The sequence below is a fragment of the Drosophila ficusphila genome, unplaced genomic scaffold (genome assembly GCF_018152265.1).
Source record: "Drosophila ficusphila isolate 14025-0441.05 unplaced genomic scaffold, ASM1815226v1 contig_414, whole genome shotgun sequence".
Taxonomy (NCBI): domain Eukaryota; kingdom Metazoa; phylum Arthropoda; class Insecta; order Diptera; family Drosophilidae; genus Drosophila; species Drosophila ficusphila.
In genome coordinates, this window is record NW_025064328.1 from 8,390,354 (window position 1) to 8,415,077 (window position 24,724).

The 24,724-nt window shown below is 44.9% G+C and overlaps 6 protein-coding genes across 19 annotated transcripts; 4 read left to right on the top strand and 2 right to left on the bottom strand.

Moving 5' to 3' along the window:
* Positions 1-348: 348 nt before the first annotated feature.
* On the top strand, positions 349-2,148 carry LOC108090492 (phosphorylated adapter RNA export protein). Its single transcript, XM_017189204.2, has 5 exons — positions 349-494; positions 553-1,285; positions 1,342-1,433; positions 1,491-1,767; positions 1,831-2,148. The coding sequence occupies exons 1-5, from the start codon at positions 450-452 to the stop codon at positions 2,043-2,045; spliced, it is 1,362 nt and encodes a 453-aa protein (XP_017044693.1). The 5' UTR covers positions 349-449; the 3' UTR covers positions 2,046-2,148.
* A 100-nt stretch (positions 2,149-2,248) lies between these two features.
* On the top strand, positions 2,249-8,188 carry LOC108090484 (E3 SUMO-protein ligase PIAS1). 5 transcript variants are annotated; one of them, XM_017189190.1, is made up of 9 exons: positions 2,249-2,563; positions 3,253-3,924; positions 3,981-4,221; positions 4,277-4,511; positions 4,572-4,738; positions 4,802-4,890; positions 4,957-5,104; positions 5,886-5,964; positions 6,043-6,232. In XM_017189190.1, the coding sequence occupies exons 1-9, from the start codon at positions 2,435-2,437 to the stop codon at positions 6,083-6,085; spliced, it is 1,803 nt and encodes a 600-aa protein (XP_017044679.1). In that variant the 5' UTR covers positions 2,249-2,434; the 3' UTR covers positions 6,086-6,232. The 5 variants fall into 5 exon arrangements, with proteins under 5 accessions (XP_017044679.1, XP_017044681.1, XP_017044678.1 ...); XM_017189192.2 differs by lacking the exons at positions 5,886-5,964; positions 6,043-6,232 and adding an exon at positions 7,876-8,188; XM_017189189.1 differs by lacking the exons at positions 5,886-5,964; positions 6,043-6,232 and adding an exon at positions 6,413-7,761.
* A 426-nt stretch (positions 8,189-8,614) lies between these two features.
* On the top strand, positions 8,615-9,557 carry LOC108090452 (glutathione S-transferase 1). The gene is made up of 3 exons (XM_017189144.2): positions 8,615-8,753; positions 8,814-8,862; positions 8,925-9,557. The coding sequence occupies exons 1-3, from the start codon at positions 8,659-8,661 to the stop codon at positions 9,459-9,461; spliced, it is 681 nt and encodes a 226-aa protein (XP_017044633.1). The 5' UTR covers positions 8,615-8,658; the 3' UTR covers positions 9,462-9,557.
* Positions 9,558-9,714: 157 nt separating this feature from the next.
* On the bottom strand, positions 9,715-18,367 carry LOC108090450 (DENN domain-containing protein 1A). Of its 7 annotated transcripts, none has more exons than XM_017189137.2 (10): positions 17,975-18,367; positions 17,665-17,859; positions 14,828-15,098; positions 14,716-14,769; positions 14,393-14,653; positions 13,867-14,325; positions 12,563-12,595; positions 11,922-12,440; positions 11,093-11,575; positions 9,715-10,552 (listed from the first exon to the last, which is right to left on the bottom strand). In XM_017189137.2, the coding sequence occupies exons 1-10, from the start codon at positions 17,989-17,991 to the stop codon at positions 10,112-10,114; spliced, it is 2,733 nt and encodes a 910-aa protein (XP_017044626.1). In that variant the 5' UTR covers positions 17,992-18,367; the 3' UTR covers positions 9,715-10,111. The 7 variants fall into 7 exon arrangements, with proteins under 7 accessions (XP_017044626.1, XP_017044625.1, XP_017044627.1 ...); XM_017189136.2 differs by having other exon boundaries at positions 9,715-10,555; XM_017189138.2 differs by lacking the exon at positions 12,563-12,595 and having other exon boundaries at positions 9,715-10,555.
* A 439-nt stretch (positions 18,368-18,806) lies between these two features.
* On the top strand, positions 18,807-21,731 carry LOC108090480 (phospholipase ABHD3). 4 transcript variants are annotated; one of them, XM_017189180.1, is made up of 4 exons: positions 18,807-19,072; positions 19,158-19,628; positions 19,892-20,063; positions 20,130-21,731. In XM_017189180.1, the coding sequence occupies exons 2-4, from the start codon at positions 19,459-19,461 to the stop codon at positions 21,339-21,341; spliced, it is 1,554 nt and encodes a 517-aa protein (XP_017044669.1). In that variant the 5' UTR covers positions 18,807-19,072; positions 19,158-19,458; the 3' UTR covers positions 21,342-21,731. The 4 variants fall into 4 exon arrangements, with proteins under 4 accessions (XP_017044669.1, XP_017044670.1, XP_017044668.1 ...); XM_017189181.1 differs by having other exon boundaries at positions 19,158-19,340; XM_017189179.1 differs by having other exon boundaries at positions 19,341-19,628.
* LOC108090482 (5'-AMP-activated protein kinase subunit beta-1) lies at positions 21,661-24,062 on the bottom strand. The gene is made up of 3 exons (XM_017189183.2): positions 23,088-24,062; positions 22,069-22,299; positions 21,661-22,008 (listed from the first exon to the last, which is right to left on the bottom strand). The coding sequence occupies exons 1-3, from the start codon at positions 23,739-23,741 to the stop codon at positions 21,862-21,864; spliced, it is 1,032 nt and encodes a 343-aa protein (XP_017044672.2). The 5' UTR covers positions 23,742-24,062; the 3' UTR covers positions 21,661-21,861.
* Between the last annotated feature and the right edge of the window lie 662 nt (positions 24,063-24,724).

Here is a 24,724-nt window from a genome sequence, read left to right on the forward strand (position 1 = left end):
GAACTTTATATTAAATAACTGTTTTTCTATTTATTAACTTTCAATTCGGGTATTTCTCATACTATACAATTTCAGAATATTTAGATATGTACTCAAACTAAGATTTTCAATCTCTTTTTAAAAGAAAGTTGTTAGGTATTAACATTTTATTCGAAGTTCGTATCAAAACGGGATACGAATATACGGGATAATTAGATGTATTATGACACATTGGAAAATCATGTTTAACAGTCTTTAGAAAAAAAAATTGAGGGTGTTTAATAACCATTTACATACTTAAGAATTTATTTTGAACCGACCACCCTAATGCTGTTCAACATTCCTGAACAAACAATTCGCGGCCACTCTGAACACTCAGTGTTGCACAAACAGCTGGTGGGCGCTGCACTTTGGGCGTTTTCCAGCACCACGCGGCAACTACCATCGAGTTCATTTTCTTGCCTGGAAAAATGATGGAGCTGCACTCGAACGACGTTGACCTGGAGGACGGCGAGGTAACTACCACCGCCCACTCTAAAAAGCCACCAGTGACCATTTTTGATGATTTTTTAGCTGTCGGATAGCGACGACGATGGCGTTTACACGCCGTTGCAACGACCTGCGGGTGCAGAGAAGGTGGCTAGTCCCCTCACCACCTGCCACCAGATTCAGACAGCGTTGGAAGACGAGTCACAGAGTAACAGCGACTCCTCGTCGGCAGAGTCCTCCGAGGACGGGTGCATCAAAAAATTACGCACGGATTCCAGCGAACACGGAAGCCACAAGAAGAGGAAAAAGCGCATCCGACGCACAGTGATGCGACGCATTCCACCCACGGATGCCGAGATGCAGCCCAATCGTGCCCGCTTCAAAAAGTACAACGTGTGGGCCTCCGCTCTGCAAGAGGACGCCCTCAGCGAGAATATGCGTGGCTGCGACGTTACTCGAAGTGGTCGGGATCGGAACGTAGAGAACTACGACTTTTCACTGCGGTACCGACTCAACGGGGAAAATAGCCTGAAGCGTCGGCTCTCTAACTCCTCTGAAGAGGGCGGCGACTCCTCACATCCGGCCCACAAACGGGGAAGACCTTCTAGTCGACCTACGGACGAATATCCACAGCGCGGGGCGGTCAAAAGCCGGCTGGGTCACCGTTCGCGACGGGGAACATCCTCGGCCAGCGGTTCCTCCGACTCCTGCGAGCCCAGGCACATTTTGGACCTCAACGAAGTTGCCGGACGAGACCCTTCTGATGTGGCCACCGAAATGGCTAGCAAACTATATGAGGAGAAGGACGAATTACTAGGTAAGCTTGTAAAATAAACCATTGCATTCGCATCAAGTACACAATTATTTTCCCAGTTCGAGTGGTGGAAGTCCTTGGCATGGATTTGCCCCTGGAGCTATATAAAGAAACTCAGCGCATTGAAGCCGATGGCGGCATGATGATCAAAGTAAGATGCCTAAATACTTATTATTACTTGATTATTAAAATACGAATGTGCACATAGAACGGCAATCGAAGACGTACACCGGGCGGTGTATTTTTGTTCCTGCTAAAGCATCACGACAAAATTACCCAGGAGCAGCAAAAGTCCATATTCAGCGAGGATCGACAGAATCTAAACAAGTCGCGCAAGCAGATCGAGACGCTGATGCGGGACCGCAAGGTGGAGGAGTTGAAAAAGTGTCTCAGCAAGCAGGTCACGGAATTGCCTACGTTGATCCAGCGTAAGGAGCTCTACATGCAGAGCGACGAGCTGAGGGCGGAGAGTCAGCCTGCCAATTGTAAGATAATCTTATCAATATTTCTTATTTTCCTCTAAAGTATTTATATGTTTGTTTCAAAAGTGTCGAACCCGCCACCTTCGCCCGTTGGCGCTGGGCAAGAACAAGATAGTCCGGAGTACAAGACACATGAGATCAACATAAACCTGGTGGATAACGCCGAACTGCCCTCCACATCCAAAGCAGCAGCAGCGGCTCAAGGAACCCCACTGAAGGAATTAATAAGTTACGACGACGACTTTTTGGACGTCAATTGCGGGGATATGGACTTCTTCTAGGCCCACGCCAAGCGACGGGCCCCTTTTATACCACTCTTGCATAGATAGACCCATATTTGTACAATTAAATAAATGCCTAGCGAATTAGGACTATGAAAAGTAACGTATAAATCTAGACTGTAAACAAAACACGCGTTAGGGTGTTTCATAATTGCGTGAGCAGGGGGTGTCGAGGCGATAGGGAATTTTCTGGTGTCGATCGATAGTGTCAACTCTAGTCGGTCAATCGCGTCGACGCCGCGTAAAATAATTTTGTTTGCCCCGCATTCGTTGAAAAACTGCCAAAAGTGCTTGTTTTTATGTGTGGTGCGCGTCCCAGGCAAATGCAACCAAGTCTGCGACTGCAATTGCTGACCGCCTAAAACCGCCGAAGACAGAAAATACCAGTAATGCGAAAGACCCGCTCGCAGACGGCTCGCACGCAGGCGGAAAATGCCGCAACATCCTCGAGCCCCGGGCACCAATCGTCGTCATCAGCGCCAATAGCAGTGAATCCCTTTGATGTGGCCAAGTACAAGGTACGTCCTCGGCAGCCCCCTTTAATTCAGATAAAAGAATTTTCCACAAATATGGGATAGATTGATAAGCAGAGTGACCGCAGGCTTATAGTGTGGCTGCCCCACGTCGAGAGGGGAGGCAACCCAGCCGCTCTCATCGCTATGCAACACTGCCATCCGCCATATTTCTTCAGACCGTGCGGACAAAACAAAATTTGTGTGACAAAAAAGGGCATTCGTGCGGTCGTTTGTTTTAAAGCAATTTGTGAAAAGTAGAAAGCCTTCCTGCTGCACCTGTATTTCTGTTGAGCGTTTTTGTCTCCTGACCTTCTTTATTACTCATCAAAAGCGGATTGGTTCTACAAAATTAGGTTTCTTCTTTTGAACGCCATGTTTGAGCAGCTAGGTAATGATTTGGTGGCATGCGAGAGTTTTGGACAGATACAAAAATTGAGATCTTAGCTCTTTGGAGAATTTTCATATATTTGCTGAGAAGTCTTGGCTAAACGAACATCCGCAATATTCATGTACCAAGCCGCACGGGTACATACACATGTGTACATATGTGCAAAAACGCGATTTTGCACATAGTATGCGCTTGTGTGTGCGTGCGTCTGTGAGTGCGGGCGCTTGGTGTGAAGTCCCGCTATTTGGCCAGATATGTTTTGCCAATGTTAACTAACCTGTGATTTAATTTCCCGTTTTTACAGGAGTGTGAGCAAATGGTGCAGATGCTCCGAGTGGTCGAGCTGCAAAAAATCCTGTCGTTTCTGAACATCTCCTTCGCTGGCCGAAAAACCGACCTGCAGAGCCGTATCCTCTCGTTCCTGCGCACCAACTTGGAACTGCTTGCCCCGAAGGTACAAGAAGTCTACGCCCAGTCCGTTCAGGAGCAAAGCGCCACGCTGCAGTACATCGACCCAACCAGGATGTATTCACACATCCAGCTGCCTCCCACCGTGCAGCCGAATCCGGTGGGCCTCGGCGGCGGACCAGGCGTCCAGGTGCCTGGGGGTCAGATGAACGTGGTCGGTGGCACACCCTTTCTTCACACGCACAGTATCAACAATCAGCTGCCTATCCACCCAGACGTTCGGCTTAAGAAGCTAGCCTTCTATGACGTCCTCGGCACACTGATTAAGCCATCGACCCTGGTGCCTCGCAACACCCAGCGCGTCCAAGAGGTGCCTTTTTACTTCACACTCACCCCCCAGCAGGCCACCGAGATTGCCTCCAATCGCGACATCCGAAACAGCTCCAAGGTGGAGCATGCCATTCAGGTGCAACTTCGCTTCTGCCTAGTGGAAACCTCATGCGACCAGGAAGATTGTTTTCCGCCGAACGTTAACGTCAAGGTGAACAACAAGCTGTGCCAGCTGCCAGTGAGTATCCACCGATAGCAAAGCCAGGACAGAGTAACATCTTAATACATTTGCAGAATGTCATTCCAACAAACCGACCAAATGTGGAGCCCAAGCGTCCGCCGCGTCCTGTCAACGTCACCTCCAACGTAAAGCTGTCGCCAACGGTCACAAACACCATAATGGTGCAGTGGTGTCCAGACTATACGCGCAGCTACTGCCTAGCCGTTTACCTGGTGAAAAAGCTCACCTCCGCACAGCTATTGCAGCGCATGAAAACCAAGGGAGTGAAGCCGGCCGATTACACGCGCGGCTTAAGTAAGATTCCTTTGTTTAACCGGTATTCCCTTGCTAATATACACCCACCTTGCAGTTAAGGAAAAACTGACGGAGGATGCCGACTGCGAGATAGCCACCACTATGCTTAAAGTGTCACTTAATTGTCCTCTGGGCAAGATGAAAATGTTGTTACCGTGTCGAGCATCAACCTGCTCACACCTGCAATGCTTCGACGCCAGTCTCTACCTGCAAATGAACGAGCGCAAGCCCACTTGGAACTGCCCAGTCTGCGACAAGCCAGCCATTTACGACAATCTGGTCATAGATGGGTAAGAGGATGTCAAATTATACAGCACCTTCAGGAAACTGATTGAAACTATTTACCACAGCTACTTTCAAGAGGTGTTAGGCTCACAGCTGCTAAAAAGCGATGACACCGAGATTCAGCTTCACCAGGATGGCTCATGGAGCACACCAGGCTTGCGGAGCGAGGCGCAGATCCTGGATACACCCTCAAAGCCAGTTCAAAAGGTTGAGGTTATATCGGACGATATTGGTGAGCACTCTTTACTCTATCCGTTATTCACTTGATGGTAACCGTATTCGTTTGCTGTTTCAGAGCTTATCTCGGACGATGCCAAGCCAGTAAAGAGCGACTTGTCCCCAGCACCGGACGACCAGCCAACATCCACGTCAAACAGTGAAACCGTAAGCTATGAAATGCCCCTGTAAAAAAAATAACTGCAACGTGTTTGTCTTTTGCCGGCGCAACAGGTTGACCTTACGTTGAGCGATTCCGACGACGACATGCCGTTGGCCAAACGTCGTCCACCCGCCAAGCAAGCCGTAGCCAGTTCAACGTCGAACGGCAGCGGTAGCGTCCAACGTGCCTACACGCCGGCACAGCAGGCCCAGCAATCCGGTACGTTGGATCCATTTTTGCAATAAGACAGTATACCAATTATAATTCTGTATAGTCGAAAAAAAAATTTATTAACCTTTACCATAGGTTAAAGTAGATATAAGAATCCATACACATCCCATTTACATCCACACAGACTCACACACGCATCAAGCATATTTGTAAGGGGGATGGAATTCCTCCTATGTTCAAGTTTCAGTTCGAGAAAAATTCGCTTCACTTTACTATGTATATAACATTTTATGTCGCAAAAGAGCAAGATCTAATTGAACGTTTAGGTACTCCATTCGGGCCACAAATTCTGGGAAACTATTCGAATATATTTTATTTGCTAAACGCATAACTTTTAAGTGGAAACCAAATAAGGCCAATATTTGAGCGAAACTTGCATAAGGGTTTTTCGGAATTATATGGATAGTATAATATTCTAAGGTCCCCACTGTCTTATAAGTTAGGTTTCCCACATTATTTAAATAGGAGTTCCCAGTTGAAACTAACTGTTCTTAATTTGTAATTGCATTTACAAAGTTTAAGGCTTCACTTTCATATTTTCAAAACTCTGTGAAGTTATTGCTAGGCGCTGATTTAGGTTCAGAAGCTGTAATACAATGATAGAGAATCCAGGCCTGCACCTATGAAAACTCAGATATCAGATATCAGTCAATCCTTTAGCGAAGACTTTTTAGATTAAGTAGAAAAAGAAGTCGAGCTTCACTGCAGAGAAGGTATAGAACAAAATTTGAGTATTTGATTGTCTCCGCTTTCGTTGCTTTTATTGTAGATGATAACGTTTTTAAGAAACCTGCAAAGACAGCGGAGCTTTATCGGCGTGTTAATTTGCAAAATTGGCTGCGCCAACGGTAGGTTTTCCCATTAATCGATCGTGACATGGTTTAAAGGATCAAGAATCCCATACTTTAATCTGTATAATCTTACAGAAAACCCAAGCCGGACAACTCCAGGCGCCCAAACGTGGGATAAGCAGTTTCAAGCTTATTTGTCTTAACAACCACCAATTATTGTCCTTTCCCATTTGATATGTATTTTCTGTTGTCACCGATCCCAAATTATTCCTCGAAATGTACTCTTACTTTAAGTGATATTTAAATAAATCATAGTAGATCGTTAGTCGAGGTTTTTTTTTTTTGAGAACCTCTTTTTCGATTGTTGTTGTTGATATGATAATAACTGAACTAATTGAAGTAACTTGTGCATTTCTTTATCTTTTCTCTTTCTCCCACTCTCTTTCTCTTCTTACCCTGATATTTTTGTGTGACCCGTCCATGCTGCCGCCGATGAAACACGTAGAGTCCCCAGAACAGCAGGTCCGTCGCCAATCGCCAGAGATGCAGCCAGTCTTAGACCAGCAACTGCAGCAGCTGCAGCAGCAGCAGCAACAGCATGATCAGCCAGCGACGGCAGCCGTCCATGCCTCGCTCCTGGAGTCCCTGGCTGCTGCGGTCGCGGATCAAAAGCACTTCCAACTGTTGGATCTAGCTGCGGTTGCGGCTGCTGCAGCTGCCACGGCGTCATCCGGGCAGGGTCAGAACGCCGCTCCGTAGGCAGGGCCACATACACATCCATCGCACACTCACGGCTCGCACCTCACTCTCATGATCCCTGATTCGGCTTGGCCAATTTCTGTTTTTCTTCCTTGTCCCGGTGGCATCAGGCCAGAATCACACCTCAGAGGCTATTCTTCAGCGTTCCATTCGCAGTCACCTCATCGCATTCACACGCTCTCAGTCGCGACTTATCAACTGATGCTTGTAATTTTTGTGTTGCAGGACGCAGGCAGAACAGACAGGCTTTATAGGAGCGGGTCCAGGGGTTCCTAGTGACTACTTCCCCGTCAGCCAGATTGTCGCTGCCCTTATGCAGGGGGTTCACCCACTTTGGTTATGACCTGTTTCCTTCGTTTCTGTGTCGTCTCGAGTTGTTGTTGTGTTACTAAGTTTCCCCAGGGCTCTCAGCAACACACACTCACCCCATACACCAACTGAATTATTCCTAGATATTACAATTACACAAAGTAGCACCAGCATTCATTAGCAATTACCATAGGCCACGCAATTAATTTATTTCGAAGCGGTGAAGAAGAAAATTAAACGCCCTACGCATTACTAACATTATAACTAAGCGTACACCTAAACCAGATGTTAATCATAAGTCCGCCAATGCAAGTTGGTCGTATTTATATTCCTATGCACGAGGCGAGAGGAGACAGGCCAGGCGGCAGCCAGCCGCGACACCGACATTTAGGTTAGTTAAGATACTATAGCTAAACGGATACTAAACGGAGAGGCGGAGTGGCGTGGAGTGGAGTGCAGGGTGCTGCCCCCCAAGATTGTATTTATATTGTGTTGCAAGTCAGGGCGAAACTACATAAAATGCCTTAGTGTATTGGAAAACAAACGAATGCGTTTTTATTGATGGAAATCAAGATAGGCACTCAATCAAGCTAAGGCCCCTGACCTTTGACGTTTATTCAAGCTCAAACCGTGCGAACACGGATTTATATGTTAAGATTTTAAATTCAATATTGCTTTCATTTTGATTTGATATCAAACACCATTAAATATCTGATCGAACAAATATGAAAACTGTGTACAAGGAGATGTGTACTTTAACTATATTATTAAACAATTTTCAACCAAGGCCTGTTGTTTTTTATTTGGCAGCGGGGGTCACTTTCTCTTAAGTTTTTACTGATTTTTATTTGGCATCCCGTTTTTAATTGAGCCCACCCGAACCCTTTTCTTTACTTGCAGAGGATATTGACGAAAACATTTCGGCTAAGGTCAAAGAGGATTCCGTAATTGAACTTTTAGATTCGCCCTAGCCTGCTAGCAGTGCGATCTTACAAGTAAGATCTTTGTTTGTTAACCATAGTCGAACCCAAAGAATAGACTCGGCATGTTAAACGTATTCTTTTTACGTCACAATCCGTTAAACATCTGTTAGCAACCTAAGTATGTTAGTTTTTCACGTAGTTCATGTAACAAAAGTATTCGTTAAGTTAAGACCAATCTGCGAATAAATGGCTAGACTTAAGCACTGCACCAATAAAGTTACATCCATCAATATGTGCTTTTTTGAATTTTCCGCGCATCAGCTGTTTTTGGAATCGACGCAGGTTGGCAGTTCCAGTTGTACTTTTACTTTTGACCAATGGCGTAGTTCAAATATATCCGGGGGTCAGGTGAACAATAAAAATTTATTTTTATTAAAAAAAAAACAATTTTTCAAATCAAAAAATTTTTTTTTTTTTTTTATAAGAAATGCAGTCGTAAATATTCATTCTGCGATAGCTTTAAGAAGCTGTTCATGAGTTATTGGAACTGTTCATAATAATGGGAGCTCTCCAATTATCGACGATTCAATACAAATATTTAAGCATAATATTAAATTCAAAATTAAACAAACGAATACTTTAAATAATATTCGAACATGTAGTCAAGGTCATCTTAACCAATGGTCCCCCTTGTTGCGCTTATGGTTTTGGTTTCTGGTTCGCCTTTGATCGCTATTTGCTGTGTGATTTTATTGGGAGAATGTCGAAGCCAACGCTGTATTACGCCCTTTTTAGCCCTCCGGCCAGAGCTTGCATCCTAATAGCCAAGTTAATTGGACTGGACCTAGACCTCAAGTAAGTAAACAGCATCCACAAATCCAAAGAAGCTAATGGATGCTCCTTTCACATATACAGACTCGTAGATTTTTCCAAAAAGGAACACCTAAGCGAAGAGTTTATTAAGGTATGTTTGTACTGCCTTTCGCTAAATAGTCTTTATTCATTGTTGACCTTGGTCCGATACAGCTGAACCCCCAGCATCAAATTCCTGTGCTGGTTGACAGCGATGGCGAGGTTTACGTGGACAGTCATGCCATCATATGCTTCCTGGTGGCCAAGTACGCCGTAAATGACAAGCTCTATCCGCAGGAGTTGAAAAGACGGGCTCACATCGACCATCGCTTGCACTACGAGAACGGAGTACTTTTTCAGGTGATCAAGGACATTGTGGCGCGGAACATTTACGGCGGAGAGGGAGAGTTCAATCCCCGATCTCTGACCCTTTGCCACAACGCATACGCTGACTTAGAGCACTTTCTGCAGAATGGAACTTTTGTGGTAGGAAATGAACTAAGTGTGGCCGATGTTTCTATCCACACCACACTGGTGACCTTGGATTTGCTCATACCAGTGGAGCAGAAAAAGTATCCGCAGATTACCACCTGGATGGATCGCATGGGAAAACTGCTGCCAGATAACGAAGATATCAATCTCAGCGGAGCACGGGCTCTGCAGACTCGCATCCTTAATTGCATGGCCGAAAACAAAGCCAAGAATCAATAGATCCCTGTTTTTATCGGCGCGAAATGCTTGCAGAGAATCCGTTTTGTGTACTTTTGAGAGCCTTTTACCCTTTTTGCTTTAAAAAATAATATCATAGATCCCGATTTTATTGAAATGGCAATTCTCAATTATCTATATTTAAAAAAAAAGTAAAAGTATAGTTAAACATTACTTTTTTAGTGCAAAATAAATTTAAAATCAAATCAATATAAAGATATTTCTTTTCTTTTAATAAACCTTTTAATAATTGAACTCGAGTTTATTTGCGTTTTATTGATAATTTGTTAGGCTAATTGGCTTAAATTCATGCTATTCTAGATTCTGGTGTCTTTTGATTTGGAAGTCCAGTGTACAAATGTATGTGAATGTAGTTAGCGAGAGTTCCGATTCATACAAATGTCCAAAACTTGCCATCTAACAGTTATTTACACAAACGGGCGTTTTAGTTTGATCCATTTGCTGAATGGCCCACTGAACATAACTTGCTGACTACGGTAAACATACAATATTGGGTATTTAGGGGTTACTTTACTGTCATCGGTTTCCTCTCCTAGATTCTGCCTATGTCTCCTAGCTATTTACAACACAATGTATCAATCACACTTATTTTGGTATCATATTTGAAGCGTTTTGTGTCCAGTACAGACCCTCTAATCGAACGTTGTCCAGTTGTTCATGCCCTTTCCGGTGGTGAGCTGCGGTGCGTTGTCCGTCGCGTTGGCGTTCAACGTAAACTGATCCAATCCATACTTGCGGAGCAGCTCGAAATCGTCGTCCGGCTTGGCGGCAATAGTGCTGCGCTGATTCGGTAGAGGAGGATGCATTGGAGGTGTTCTCCCCGTCACCGCTGCAACTGTGGCCATGTGTTTAGGCGCGAAGTACGGGTACAGAGGATTGCTGACGCTGCTGGCCACCACACTGCTGTTCACGCCAGCGGGCAGTGTGCTCGACTTCTTGCCGAACGCCTTGCTCAGCGGCGGCAGCGGACGAGCGTTCTGATTCAGCGGATCGAAGTCCTCCAGGTCGAAGCTGGTGTTGTTGCTATCGTCCAGCGATATCAGATCGTTCATGCTGTCCTCCAGCGGCTGGTGCTGCTGCGGGTTAGGGGGTACAGAGGTTGGGGTTGTTAGAAAGCTTTGGTTGTGAGTTTTATGGGTACTACTGTGCCTATGCAACAAACACAAATATACATATAACTCGAGTTACTTTATAGCAGTTACAAGCGGCTAAATACGGTGGAAAACTATAATGGGTGCAGTAGATAAATGAATAAACGGTGATTTGATGAAACGTAAATCGGACTTGCCCTCAAATGTAATTTTAAAATTGGCTAAGCTACAAACCCTTACAAATATTGTATTAGCATCTTAGTTTATAGATTTGATTTACAAAATGAAACGCTTTAGTGAACGCTATCATTATCTAATGAGTTGCAGAGGAAATTAATGTTAGGAAGTAATGAACTAACGTTAATGCAAGAAATGAGTAATGTCATTCGGTGAAGAAAGACCTTTAACTTGTAAGTGATTCAGGGATGTCTACATGAGGACCCTTGATGTGTGTTAGTGTGCTTTTGACTGGGAGACCACAACCAGGATGGACTTAGTAAACTAACGACGCAGCTGGTGTACCTCTCTCTTGGCCCTTGGCGTAGGAACAGGCGGATCGGAGACATTTAGGTGCGAAAACGTCGATGCCGCCGTCACAAAGGAGGCGGCCGAGGAGCATGATGAGGTGGCCGACGACGAGGATGCGTTCGAGTTGCGTACTGAATCGTTTCCGGTGGGCTCGTCCCGCCAGCAGTTGCGCTCCAGCTTGCTGATCTCAGCTCGAACGGCTGCGGCGGTGGCCGCCACCAGGGCATTGGAGCTGCCCTGCCTTCTTGGCGGAATCGGTGGCGATTGCACGTCCGGCGGACTGTCAAAGCTGTTGGTATCGGCGGTGGGCAGGGCCTGGCGCGGTCTGGTGGGCGTGGAGGTGTGCCGCGGCGGCTTCGCCTCAACGTGCGGATGGGCCGCATACGGGTGGTTGTAGTAGGAGGCGGGCGTGGACTGCGGCGGCGGTGGGCGGGCTGGCGGTGCTCCTCCTCGCCTGTGCTCTGCGTTCGGCTTAAGCTGCGTGGGCCGATGGGCGATGACAGGAATGGGGGTGGGTGCAAATGTGAGTCGAGTGTGATCGGTTATATCGGTGTGTAGTGTGTGTGTGGGGTGTGATTTGTGGAGTTCGAGGGCGTGATATGGGACAGACGATCGATCGATGACAACAAACACAGTTGGACACAGACACGACACAGACAAGGAAACAAAAAACAAGAAGAGCATGAGAACAACATAAATTCACAGCACATCAAGATGAGTGGTCGATTAGCTTAGCGGCAAGCATGTGAACGGCTGCATTGGAGCACTGCAACTACTGGAGCTGCTGCAGCCGAAGCTCGTACGCCCGCACCAGACTACTTACACTGCGGTCCACGGCTGGCGTCTTGAAGAGCGGATGGTTCTGCAGCTCCTGCGACAGGTTCATCTCCGAAGATGAGCAGAGCGAGCTCGCCGAGCTAACAGCAGGAGACGCAGAGAGGTGATGACCGTAATGAGCACCAGCAGCCGAGCCGTACGCATGACCGTTCGGCTGAATGTGGCTGCTCGAGCTAGACATGGCCAGCGGGATGGGGCCGCGTCGCTGGAACTCGCGCGACTCTCTGGCGCCAGATGCGCTGCTGCTGACGCTGCTACCCGTAACGGAGGCGATCCCATCGAGCCGCTTGCTGGTCACGGGTGAACTCGGTGCCGAGTGGTGGGCCGCACCAATGGCCTTGCCGCCACGCACGTATCCTCCGCTAGCGCCGTCCGGGCGATCCGAATGGTTCGGCGATCCTAGTCCGAAGTGGAAGTGCGTGCCGCCGAACTGGTTGCCGTTCTCGCGCAGCTTTGTCTTGAATCCCTTGTAGGCGGTTTTCATGCCCCGCGAGCCCTCCTTCACCTGAATCGAGGGGATTGAAAATCGAATAAGTACGGACTCTATCACAATCTGGACAGATTCACAAAAGCGCACGGGAAAAGAACACATATACGGGCTTTTAACGGGGGAACTAGACCACTCACCGATTTGACGGCAGACTTTACAGCCGGATTAGTCTGCAATGGTTAGACAGACGCATGTTTTGGATCAAAAAAACGATTGGTCACAACCGCAGCGAGAGCAGAAAGCACAGAGGAGTGTAGGATGAGCGATCCAAGCGGCATATGGAAGAGAGACACACAAGATACGGGCGAGATACGGTGTGAATGAGATGCGCAGAACGAGCAGCGGGTTATTTAAGCTACGGCTAACTACACTTAATGGCTACGATGACAATGGCGGTTTGGCTAATGGGTAATGGGGATCACTGGGGCAATGGGGCTTGACATGTCGAGGCGGTGATTTAAATCTGCGTTCAAAGGGTGCGTTCTAAACGGTATCATAGCCGAAGGCTATTAATAGAAAATAGGTATGTTAGTATGTTAATAAATTAGTCCTAAAGTGAATACTACTTTTTTTTTTTTTTTTATAAAATTTCATGTTACCTTCTATAGACCAGAAATAAATGTTTGTGTAGATTATTTGTAGAAATAGATTACAAAGTATAGGAAAAATTATGGAAATTACCATTTACTCCCATTTAGTCAAAAGATTAAGCCAATGTATTAGTAAAGAAGCTTGTTTTCAGTTCAAATACATGTCTCCATTACCAACTTATCAAGGTTACTGATTAGTTCACCCTGAATAGATCAATTTTAAAAAGATTAAAAGATTTTAAAGCTTTGCTTGATTGCCACAAAACAAAGAGGAAGAGTACTGAACATTTAACTAACTAAAACAATTAACTCAAACGTAATCAGTTAATAAATGATATTGCATTAACAAACATTTACAGGTTTCTTTTTAGTTTTTGGCAACATTAATTATTTGGTGCAGTTGCTTGTTAGGACGTTAAATAAATTGTTTGCATAAAGATAAGAAATCATTGGAACTAACATTGCAAATAAGGTGTGTGGGAATTTACATTCTACTCGTTTATACATTGGTATTTGGATTTTGTGGATTTGGCATGGTTGGCAGTCTAAATATTGTTCTTGGCAAACAATCGCGACAAACTGCGCTTTCCCAAATACTGTGGAATAGATTAAATCAAATCAGATAAAAGAACATCGTAAGGTGGGCAGGTGGTAAGAGTAACTTAAAAGTACAGTGGGTTAGCGGGTCAGATCAAAGAGAGGCGGTAACGAAATGCAAGCCCTGTTCCCATATTCCCTCCAAGCCAGGCAACTGAGGCGATAATGGTGGTGGTGTGGGGCGGATGTGTCACCATTAGGGTTAGGTTAACAGCGTTGGCAACCAGTGGGCGGCCACAACCTCCTCGGCTCACCTTGTCCTTCAGGTTCTTCATGATGGTGTAGTTGCGACCACGCTTTTTCTTTTCCGCATAGCGCACAGTCTCGAGTTCGAACTCGTCGGAGAAGCCGAGTCCGCTGTTGAGCATCTTTAGGCGATCGTCGATGAACTGCGCAAAGATTTGCAGATCCATCATTTTGGCAAGGAACGGACGCAGGTGTGTCGGTCGAGATTCGATGAATTTTTGCGAGTTGAAGGTCTTACTGGTCTCGTGGTACTCGACCGCGTCCCGATAGCCACCAATTAGCTGCACCAGTGCGTTTAGGAAGATCTTCGAGATCCGGTCGCCGATGTGGTCATGCGTGTGATTCAGCTGCTTCTTCAGCTGTGAGACAATCTCCGTCGGCAGATTGTGCACATCGTCGAAGGGGCTTTCGAATATTTTCGTATCACAGTTCAAGATCACAACTTCACCCAGCTCATCGCTGGTCACCTGATGGAGAAACGAAAACATACGTTTTTTGTTAGCCTTGTCCATTGAAGCATCTACTTTGGCTTACAGTTTCGAGCACTGGTTCTGGCACACCAATCAAATATGGCATGGGCGCCCCCAAATAGTCTTTGAACTCCCAAGGCAGCACCGGTATAAAGATGTGCTGCCAGACCATGGGATATAGGAATGCGTTCGCCGCCTGAATGCAAGAGGATAGCCTGTCCAAGTGCCGCGAGGTAAAGATAATTCGACGCTCCGCTAGCATTGCGGCAAATACGGCAATCATCTCCTTGGGCTCCACAAAGTTGTAGTACAAGTTTAAGTTGTGCTAAGGGAAAAGTTGTCGATAAAGTTACGCTTCCGGCTGGGGTTTATCTTCCTTAGACTCACGTTTTCTGGCATGCTGGGCAACTGGAATTGTAGTGGACGCTCAAAGATAAATTGCTGTTGAAAAAAATGATTATTAATTTCACATTTAAATAAAGCGATATCTTATTCTTACACTCTGTCCAGCGTTGTAGTAAACCTTCAAGTTGCCTCCGCAATCGGGAATTCCCTGGTTGTACGCCTCGGACAGGAAAACACGGAACCCATTGGCATCCGTTCGCTTCAGCTCCGCAAGAATGGGCAGCAGTTTGAGGAAGGTGTCGTGCCACGGCAAGTAGGTGATCAGCACCATGGCCGTATTTGTCTTGGGATCCTGCCGACAAAAGCCGAAGCGCCATTTCGAGTCGCCGGTGGTATGCACAAAGGAATACGTTTGCACGGAGGTACTGTTTGTGATAAAGGGGAAAACACTGTGTTAAATTCAAAGATGTTTGCAAAAGTAAAAGTAATATAAGACATTGGGACTCTGTACTATCCGAGGTTCGTTCAGAGTAACATTTGCTTTGGCGACGCATTAGACGACCTTGTTCGTCATAAATAAGCAGTTGTGATGTTTGATGAGGCACCGGACAAAAATAAGTATATTTATGAGTGAGTTAAAAAAAGTAAATTTTACCGCAAATAATAAAACATCTATATACGGAATACAATTATCTATAGCTTAATAATTGTAATTACTCGACAATAATTCCATTGAAAAAACGTACTGACGTATTTGACTTTATCAAGAATTTTTTAAATTCAATTTTAATAGCAATAAAATAGTTTCTAGGAAACAACTTTCAGTGGGTAATGCTGAAAGTTTGTTCAAATTTCTCAATTAATAAATGTTTTAATACCTGAACTATTTTTTCGTTCATTACTGTGGATGATAAACTGCGAGTTCCCCCAAGAGCAAAATTCAATGAGTAATGCTGCGAGTTCGTCTTTATTTTCAACTCTTAACCCAAATCAATGTGATTTCTCGCACGACTTATAAGTTACCAAGTGACGAAACAAGTTGCTAACCGACTTGCCTAATGAATTCAGGGTTAATTATAAAAGCATACAAATCATTACGATTTTTATTATTCTTTCCGCTCCACTTTCTGCGAATTTTTCTTATGCCTGGTTGTGAAATACCCTAACAAATGCTGTAGTAACCGAACCTATAGTAAACAAACTTGTTTTGATCTCCTGGTTTCAAAATATTATTTTAGTTGTCCACTCCGTCAAAAAAGTTACAGAGTATGCTTCCACTCATTGGTGATTCAACAGTTGTTTTACATTTATGGTGGGAATTTTGAAAAGAGCGAAATGTTTTTGACTGTTTTTCATGTTGCCATGTCTAGTTTTTGCTTTCTTTCCTTTCTTTGATTTATTTCTTTTCCTTTTCAAGCGACGCGTTGTTCGCATTAATTATTGTGTTGAAATCGCATTTAGCAAATTAAATAAATCGCAGTTTTGCAACAACGACGGCGCAGTCTCATTACCCGGGCACGTTTCCCATTGTCCGCCGTTTTGCATATTGTTCGGCCTCAGCTTCGACTGCCGCTCTTTTTCTCTTCGCGCCGAGTTACATAAAAGCCGTTAGATCTAAGTGTTTCGGATCGTGTCATTACTCAATTTAATATGCAAAGTCAGGCGTCGTACAACGCCGAATCCGCAGTTGATACGGGTGCTCCAACAGCCCGCGGAAATGAAGGCGGAATGGAAAGGGGAAGGGAAGGCTATCTTGAGCGGTTGGGACTTTGACTTCGACTTGATTTTCGTTATCGCGGCTTTGTGTCAAAAATACAGTGACTTTAGGAAAGAAGCCTAAATAATGCGAGACTAGAAATTGCTTAAAAACCAACAACAAATGTTGTATTCAAATTTAATTTAAAAATGTATAGAGGAAACTATAAACCATAATATTTATAGACTAATTCATAAATCTGAGTTATACCTTCAGTTTATTTATAAATTAAATTTTTAATAAATAAAACTGAGTTTAGTTAGTACTGTCGACTAACACTATTGTACCATCATTTTTATGTATTCTATATACAGTTATATTACTTCAACCGCCGCTGTACATAAATAAATAAAATCTCTGCTCAATATTATCAACGGTACTCGGCGAAATTTTTTAGGTAAACGCCGATAAGCTATGAGGTCAAACCATTTTTGTTTGAAAAAAGGCAATCTGCTAGACAAACTTTGAAATTGCAATTAATTAATCGGCAATGTTGCCTTCCCGATGGTTTATCAAGCGCTGAGTTAGCGGAGTTACACGGACAACTGTGCCGATAAGCGAACGGGATGAGTCTGGAGTCAGACTGGATGACTAACCAGGTGGCGAAGAAGCCAATTGATACAGTTCCAGGCGCTCCAGGAAACGCTAAGCGAACTGCGTCGAACAATGCCCATTGAATAATACAGTTCATTACGCGAACTCGCTGTGTAAACAAACACCGAAAGCGAAACAGCAACAGAAACAAAAAAACGGCACAACAGGTTATTCGTTTCATGGACAAGCTATCTGTTGTTAGTTGGTGGAAGTGGTTGGGTCGAGTGATGAGTCATCGGCGGAACCCCTTGTCCGTCTGTATATGGACGATCGCAGGTCTTGCGATTGCGTTTGCGTCTGGTGGTGCTGCATATTATTTATAAAACGGACTGACTAATGCTTTTTTTCGAATTTATAGGGAGAATTTAAGGCTGAGCAGCATCGATAGCCGGACTATTTAAAAGCTTTTCGATGGATTTTGAAGTTTTCAGAAACAAAATTGGCAACTCAATTCAAATGTACATAAATGGGGATGTCTATTTTAAATGACTTTAAGAGTACGCATATATTTGCGGTTCTATAGTATAACTTAAACATGCCTTTAGTAAGTCAATAAAAATTTTATAAATTTGAAACTGCTTTAAAACAACTGACCGGATGTGGGCGGATTATCGAAAAGTAATCACCGACTACATACGCACCTTGTTGGATCGCAGGGAAAGGCAAACGACGGGATGCCGGTAAGCACCTCCTGGTCGCGGAAACCATCGGGAAAGCTCTCCACGATGACGCCAGCTGGCGTGGCGGGTCCACCGCTCCTGGGACTCGTGCCCCTCTCCAAACCCGGCGTTGGCGAGACCTCGCACCAGAACTCGAAGAGCTTCTTTACATCGTCTCTGAAGGGGAGGAGTAACGGGGGAATCGTGATGACTCGTGGGAGTAAAAGTGGCCAGTGGAGCGGAACGCCCACTGCAGCCACCAAGTGGAACTGGAACTGGGCGGCATACTCACTTGATACGCGATCCCATTTCGAGAGGGTCTAGCACATGTTTCGGTCAGTGGGGGATGTACGTTTGACTTGTGTTCAATCTGCTGCTAATACTGATTATGCTGACACAGTACGATACTATTCAATACGGGTGTATGGCCCCTACTTTTCTCCTTCTGCTTTGTGCTCTTTGCTTTTTCACATTCGCGACGTCATTAGTTTGTTTTCGCCGTTCGCGTTGTTTTCGCATCAGCTTGCCCTGGACTTGCAAAGGGGACCACTGCTCACTAGTTATCTGGCATTTTAATACCGCAACAATTGATTATTCACTTGGAACCTGCAGTTTTATGCAAGCAAATTGAACAAAACACTTTTTACAACAAAAATCGCGACTTTAAGAGATGGAACTAAATCGATGTATTTGGATAGTTCGGTACTTCGAATTTATCGATATATTCCCCGCGATAATCGATTGTATTCCAGCTGCCAGACGTTCGCGGCTTTTTGAACTGAATGAAAATTTAAGTTTTTCAATAAAATGCGTTATTGTGTTCTTAAATTTCAAAAATGTTTGACCATGATCTGAATTTATCCAAATATTATAAGCTTTTTCTTCTAAGAAAAATATAGAAAACTCTTCCAAGGGTTCACAAACCTACTTGCAAGTTGGCAATTTCTAAGACAGTGGGTTAACCAATTCGAATAATTTAACAAATGAACAATTTTAACCTTATTCTTCTTTATTTTCAAAGAGACAAGCGTCAAATTTAGCTTTAACGGAAAAATACTATAAAAACTATCGCCAGAACTAAAGTTATTTATCATAGATTTAGCTTACATTTAGCTCGGGCACACTGCCGCACAGAATTTAATTTAGCGTCCCACGGTTGTGTTTATATTTTGGTTGTGTGCGCCCTTCATTATTTTTCAGACTTTCTTTGCATCCCAGACGTTTCGTTCAAGGTTCCTCTTTCTGCAGCCGAACAAAAAATGCATAATATTTTTTATATAGTTACATAAGTGCGTGTAACAAAACAGTTTGCCTCTAAAAAGTTCCTGTATATTAGCGGCTAGTGAGAATTAAATATTATAAATAGTTTGATTCCGTCATACTTGGCACGGTAATTACCTGCACCTTTTAGACTATTTAAATCAATAGAAAACCTTTCATGCCACCCGCCACCCAAACCACCCACTATTTTGTAGCTGCACGTGATGACGCCGATGAGAAACGTGAAACCCCCTGAAACACAGGGGTCAATCCAATAATTATAGATACTATCAGTCTACGCACATATTTTCGATTTGTGTCACAACGTCGTCACAGGTTTTTTGAAGTCGCTTTGCCTAAATTTGTATTTATTCTTTTGTTTCGCCCTCTTTTTTAAGGTAAGCACCCATAAATTCTGGAACGTAATGCCAGGCAACACAATTGGCAGAGCCCCCGGACACTAAATCCTTCCGTTTTAAAACACCTGCACAGAAGTTTAGATAGTTTAGAATTGCCATGCTGTGTGCTCTTATCCGTGGTCCACCCTCCGGCCACAGAATGTCCCTGTACCGCTCCGTGCCGGAGCTTCTTGGCTTGGCTCACAATATCCGCTGCCTTTCGGCCGGAAGAGGCGTCTATCAGCGGCAGCCACAGCTCCAGAACCCCGTCCAACGTCAAGATCTGCTGTGAGTGAGCGATAAGCGCCGTAAACGAGTCAAGTGTACCTGAACTAAACCCTAACGCCCCGCCTGCACCCACTCGGGGCGTGTGTAGACTGCCTTTAATACGAACGACCACTCGTTCAATTAGAATCCATGTGTATACATTACCGCGCGGCGCGATTAGATATGCCTCCTTCAACTTATTAGCCCAAAATAACCCATTCATACCGCTGGCAAGTAGCGCTGTGCTGTAAATCATTTCATTTGCGATCTGTTCGCTCTTTCAGCTCGCATTCCCGGCTGGCAGAGAGTTCCAAATTATCAGTGAGGAAACTTCATTCAGAACACGGCGCAATGTTCTACTCGATGTACGCCTACCTGTCCAACTTGCCACGCCTCCACGTCTTGGGAATGGCGATGGTGGCCTATGTCGTTTATTACCTAATCCAGGTTGTCAAGGTGAGTGTAACGCCAGCGATTGCATCACATTCGGCGCGGGTGTAATCGCTATTGTTGTAATTACAGCGACCGATTATCGCCTGCTCGGACGGGCCGTTCAAACAGTATCTGATCCGGAAGGTGCCGACGTTGGAGAACAAGTACTGGCCCACTTTCTGGTGCGTGGAGAGCCGTGCCCAGACCGTCCTTGCGAGCCTGCTGCGCTCCAAGAGTCTGCCGCACGTCAACTACCGTCGCGAGATTCTTTCGCTGAAGGATGGCGGCGAGGTGGCGCTGGACTGGATGGAAGAGGGCTGCGATGCAAACGCTCCCTGCGTCCTCATCTTACCCGGACTTACTGGTGAATCGCAGGCGGAATACATAAAGTGCCTGGTCTTCGCCGCACAGCAGGCTGGAATGCGAGTGGTGGTGTTCAACAACCGTGGCCTCGGTGGCATTGAGCTAAAGACCCCTCGTCTTTACTGCGCCGCCAACTGTGAGGATCTGTGCGAGGTCATCCAGCATGTGCGCCGCACCTTGCCCGAGCACTGCAAGTTGGGAGCGACAGGGATTTCAATGGGAGGCTTAATTCTGGGAAACTATTTGGCCCGCAAAAGCGATGAGGCCAGGAGTTTCCTGTCTGCGGCAAAGATAATATCGGTGCCGTGGGACGTGCACAAGGGCAGTGCCAGCATCGAAAAGCCGGTTATTAACAGCTTACTTGGCCGCCACTTGGCCGGCAGTCTTTGTCGCACTTTGCGCAACCATCTGGACATCTACAGGGATATTTACCAGGACTCTGACATCGACATCCAGCGGATTCTGCGCTGCAAGACCATCAAAGAGTTCGATGAACTGTTCACGGCCAAGCAGTTCGGCTATGCCCATGTCAACGATTACTACTCGGATGCCACACTGCACAATAAGCTGGACCACATCTCGGTTCCGCTGCTTTGCCTAAGTGCCGCCGATGATCCGTTCCAACCGCTGGAGGCCATTCCCATCAAGGCGGCCAACCAGTGCACTCATGTGGCTATCGTGATCACTGCTCGAGGCGGACACATCGGCTTCCTCGAGGGCTGGTGGCCGTCCACCAAGGACCAGTACATGGGCCGCCTGTTTACCGAATACTTCAGCAAGGCGCTTTTCGACGAGGATGGCGAGTTTCAGCACACGGCCAACAAAATGCACGAGCGGTTCTTGGCCAAGCAAACCGTTGCGCTGGCCTCCTCATCACCTTTGCTGCTGACCAAGAAACTGGACGCTGATCAGTTGGACCACAAGGTCAAACTGATGTAAACTAGGCTCGTTTACTCTAGCCCTCTTTTTGTCCAGTAGGGATTTACACATAATACATTAGTGTTCGCATATGTATTCCGATAGAATTCCGTAAGCAAAGACTTGCGTACTCATGTGATATGAAACGTTGATCAAAATCAAAAGTGTTGTTCTACTCTAAGACAGCGAAAAGGGAACAAAATTTTCAGTCAAAATACATAGTTGCTTAACTTATTCTTAGATCGTGAAATTAGTGACATATCAGGTTAAAATTGCAAAGAAGCTTTACGATTCGTAGCGGTAAAATTGAAATACAAATCAATGACACAATGCAATAATCTTAGATTTTACAAGTTCCGTATATTTATAACGATTAAAAATACAACGCTTAAATAAAAGGAAAATAAAACACTTTCACTGCATTATAATGTAAATTTGACAAGCGAGACGTATTGGGCTTGGGGTATTACCCGAAAGGTCTCCGGGTTTACCCCCTCATAAAAACCAGGTTCCTACAGCTAAAATACCAATTGCATGCTGCCTAAATGGGCTTGTAGAGCAGCGTGGTGACGTACTTCTTGCGATACCGATGCGTGGCACTCAGGACCATGACGCCATCCTTGATAGACAGGGCGTATAAGTGGTTGAGCATCACATGATTAGGTTCCGGCAGCAGGGTGGGTTCGCACTAGACATAAAACAAGAAACCATTAATAGATTTAACTCTCGAGGGACTTGAGGTACGCACCGATAGAGGGGTGTCCTTGTTGAGGATAACCTGCAACAAGTGGGGTGGCAACACAGGTGGACCGGACACCTTCTCCCAGGGCTTAACCTGAGGCACCTCCTGCGAGTACTCCTTCTCGGCGTAGTTGGTCACGTTCTCGCTGTCTTTGGCCAGCGCTTGGAAAACCTCGAAATCGGATTCTCGCACGGATACCAAATTGTTTCTCTGTCCCTCGTCGTTCTCGACGCTTTTCTGAAATTGCAAACCGATGAGCAAATCAATTTTTTTTTTGTAATTACAGCTGGGTAAACCGTTATGTGGGTAAAAATTCATAGGCCCTTTGTGGCGCGACATTAATAGGCGGATATATTTTGGGTTTCAATGGGTTCAATAAAACTTGGGGAATTGGATAGCTGTATCAGAGATATAAAATCAATTGCACTAAACATTTTGTGTACGTACATATGTATGTAAGTGTAATTGAAGGTTGTGTTTGGCTTCATGATGTGGCGCTTAGTTAATTTTTTTGATGATCGGAAATTAAAAAATTTATGTGTTATTATATTGTGGATATGTATACAATATATAACATTTTGATGATCGGAAATTAAAAAAAATATATGTACATACATATAAGTATGTTTATACAATCTATTTGGTTTTAAGTAAGTTTCATAAGTATAAAATAAGACTGCTCTCTTCTTTCTGATAAATCCTATTATTATAGTCGGACTTTGTAATTTACAAAGCGTTTTTCTTCCCCAAACTTTATTCTAGTTTAACTGAAATCGTTGGGCTGATAAATTTGCTCACAAATTATATCAACTTAGTTTTCCCTTTAAAGTAGCTAAATTCCGCCGGATGAGCATCTCTGAACCCAATTGAAATCCACTACTGATTACTGGGGAGACTTCGTTTTGTTTACGACGATTACACAACGCGGGGCGAAAATTGTTAACTGCGTCATTCGGGCGCCCGAATCGTAAAGAGAAAGAGTCCGCCCTAAATATTGCATATATATTGATTTTCCCTTGACTGACCAATTTGGGATCGTGCTTCCACTCGCCGTCCACACAGAATTTGTATTGATGGTCTCCCTCGGGCAGATCGATGATGGTCACAAAGTTTTGGTGGCTGCGCACCATTGTTATGGGCTTCCAATTGGAGAATGTTCCGGAGATAGTCACGTTCTTGCCGCCTCCGTCCCATCGGAGAACAGTGGGCAGGGCCGATTTCCTTACATCGTCCTCCTCGCCAAGCAGTTGAGATCCACCCAGTGGCACCGGGCCCTGTCCCTCCTCCTCCTCTTCGTTGTTGTCCATGCTCGAGTTTTCACGAGGAACAGCTGATGATGATGACTCGTCTGTGGTGCCCCGTCTGGTGGAGCCAGTTCCAGTTCCCGTGTAGTACGGGTCGTCGTCTTCTTGCGACGAGCCCTCGTTTAAGACTGCCGTATGTTTTTTGTCGAACGAGAAAGCTTGGCCTCCGCCTCCTCCACCACCACCTCCTCCCCCCGTTGCCCCGACCGAAGCTGCTGCACCCTGTACCGCTCCCCCGCCTCCGAGCACCCCCCCGGGTGTTCCCCCTCCGCCTACAAGTGAATCGCGGAAATGTGCGGGAGAGCTCGGAGTGGATAAATCGGTCGACTTGTGGCGCTCGCGCTGCATGTGCACGGTGGAGCTTGCATTGCCCATGTTTTCTACGTTTATTTCCCTTCTCGCTGGCTCTTCGGCAGGTCACGACCCGAGGTTTTCTGTTGGGTTTGGGTTCCTCTTCTGTCCCCTTTGTTTTGGCACTAAGTTTTACCGTTCAAAACTCGCGTTTCTTGTTGCTCTAATCACATCACTTGTCGCGGGCTGCAGTTTGGTTGCGGTATTTGGCATTTAGTATGCAGAAAATTGCATTATTTAATCGTTTGTTTCGTAGAAAAATGGCTAATTATAAACAATTTACATATATACAGGCAGTATATTCGCAGTTCCAATTGGCGAGAACCTACGCAGAGTTGCATTTTTTGGTTGGTTCAAAACAAAGAAGCTATCGGTCGATAACGAAAGTATGCCGCCCTGGTCTTAACAGCTGTTGATGCTATCAGCGCTGCTACTTCTTTTAAACGCTATAACAGCTGTTTGCAAAAAGTCGTTAAAGTTTTCAGCGCTGCCAATGGTTTTGACTTTTCTAAAATTTGATATCTATAAATGATGCTTATCATTTAAAAAAATAAAGATAACACACCTTAAGTTATCAAATTATGACAAATTCGTGGTAGCCATTTGCCGTAATAGATACCAGGAAGCATTTAAATAGGTCAGTGTTTCACAATATAGTAGAATCTGGTAATACCCGGAAGACGCATTAACCAAAAGGAGCAAAAAGGAGATTCTTCTTAAAACTAACAGAGAGTAGTAAGAGTCTAAGAACCTTCTTGTCGTGCCGGTCACTGATAAATACAAAAATTTGTTGGCATTATTTCGGTGTATTTTTTTCGGCACGACGCAATATCCGGTTGAATTGTAAAAAATGTCGTATGTATAAGCTTTCATATAAGTTTGTATGGGGACCAACCAAGCCATCGAGTTTTCGTCGCAAAACCCGGACGGGCACTATAAGCGGAGTCGTTGTAACCGGATTCTACTGTATTTATATGAAAATTATGTTTATTATTCAAAATAAGAAT

Coding starts and splice junctions, on each gene's coding strand:
- LOC108090492 (XM_017189204.2), top strand. CDS start 450: ATGATGGAGCTGCACTCGAACGACGTTGACCTGGAGGACGGCGAG. Junction 495..552: donor TTGACCTGGAGGACGGCGAG/GTAACTACCACC, acceptor ATGATTTTTTAG/CTGTCGGATAGCGACGACGA. Junction 1,434..1,490: donor ATGGCGGCATGATGATCAAA/GTAAGATGCCTA, acceptor ATGTGCACATAG/AACGGCAATCGAAGACGTAC.
- LOC108090484 (XM_017189189.1), top strand. CDS start 2,435: ATGCGAAAGACCCGCTCGCAGACGGCTCGCACGCAGGCGGAAAATGCC. Junction 2,564..3,252: donor TTGATGTGGCCAAGTACAAG/GTACGTCCTCGG, acceptor CCGTTTTTACAG/GAGTGTGAGCAAATGGTGCA. Junction 4,739..4,801: donor GGTTATATCGGACGATATTG/GTGAGCACTCTT, acceptor TTGCTGTTTCAG/AGCTTATCTCGGACGATGCC.
- LOC108090452 (XM_017189144.2), top strand. CDS start 8,659: ATGTCGAAGCCAACGCTGTATTACGCCCTTTTTAGCCCTCCGGCCAGA. Junction 8,754..8,813: donor GGACTGGACCTAGACCTCAA/GTAAGTAAACAG, acceptor TCACATATACAG/ACTCGTAGATTTTTCCAAAA. Junction 8,863..8,924: donor TAAGCGAAGAGTTTATTAAG/GTATGTTTGTAC, acceptor GGTCCGATACAG/CTGAACCCCCAGCATCAAAT.
- LOC108090450 (XM_017189136.2), bottom strand. Junction 12,441..12,562: donor TAAAGTCTGCCGTCAAATCG/GTGAGTGGTCTA, acceptor CCCTCGATTCAG/GTGAAGGAGGGCTCGCGGGG. Junction 10,556..11,092: donor CGCCAAGGGCCAAGAGAGAG/GTACACCAGCTG, acceptor CCTAACCCGCAG/CAGCACCAGCCGCTGGAGGA.
- LOC108090480 (XM_017189180.1), top strand. CDS start 19,459: ATGCTGTGTGCTCTTATCCGTGGTCCACCCTCCGGCCACAGAATGTCC. Junction 19,629..19,891: donor GTCCAACGTCAAGATCTGCT/GTGAGTGAGCGA, acceptor TCGCTCTTTCAG/CTCGCATTCCCGGCTGGCAG. Junction 20,064..20,129: donor ACCTAATCCAGGTTGTCAAG/GTGAGTGTAACG, acceptor TTGTAATTACAG/CGACCGATTATCGCCTGCTC.
- LOC108090482 (XM_017189183.2), bottom strand. CDS start 23,741: ATGGGCAATGCAAGCTCCACCGTGCACATGCAGCGCGAGCGCCACAAG. Junction 22,300..23,087: donor GGAAGCACGATCCCAAATTG/GTCAGTCAAGGG, acceptor TTGCAATTTCAG/AAAAGCGTCGAGAACGACGA. Junction 22,009..22,068: donor ACAAGGACACCCCTCTATCG/GTGCGTACCTCA, acceptor TTTTATGTCTAG/TGCGAACCCACCCTGCTGCC.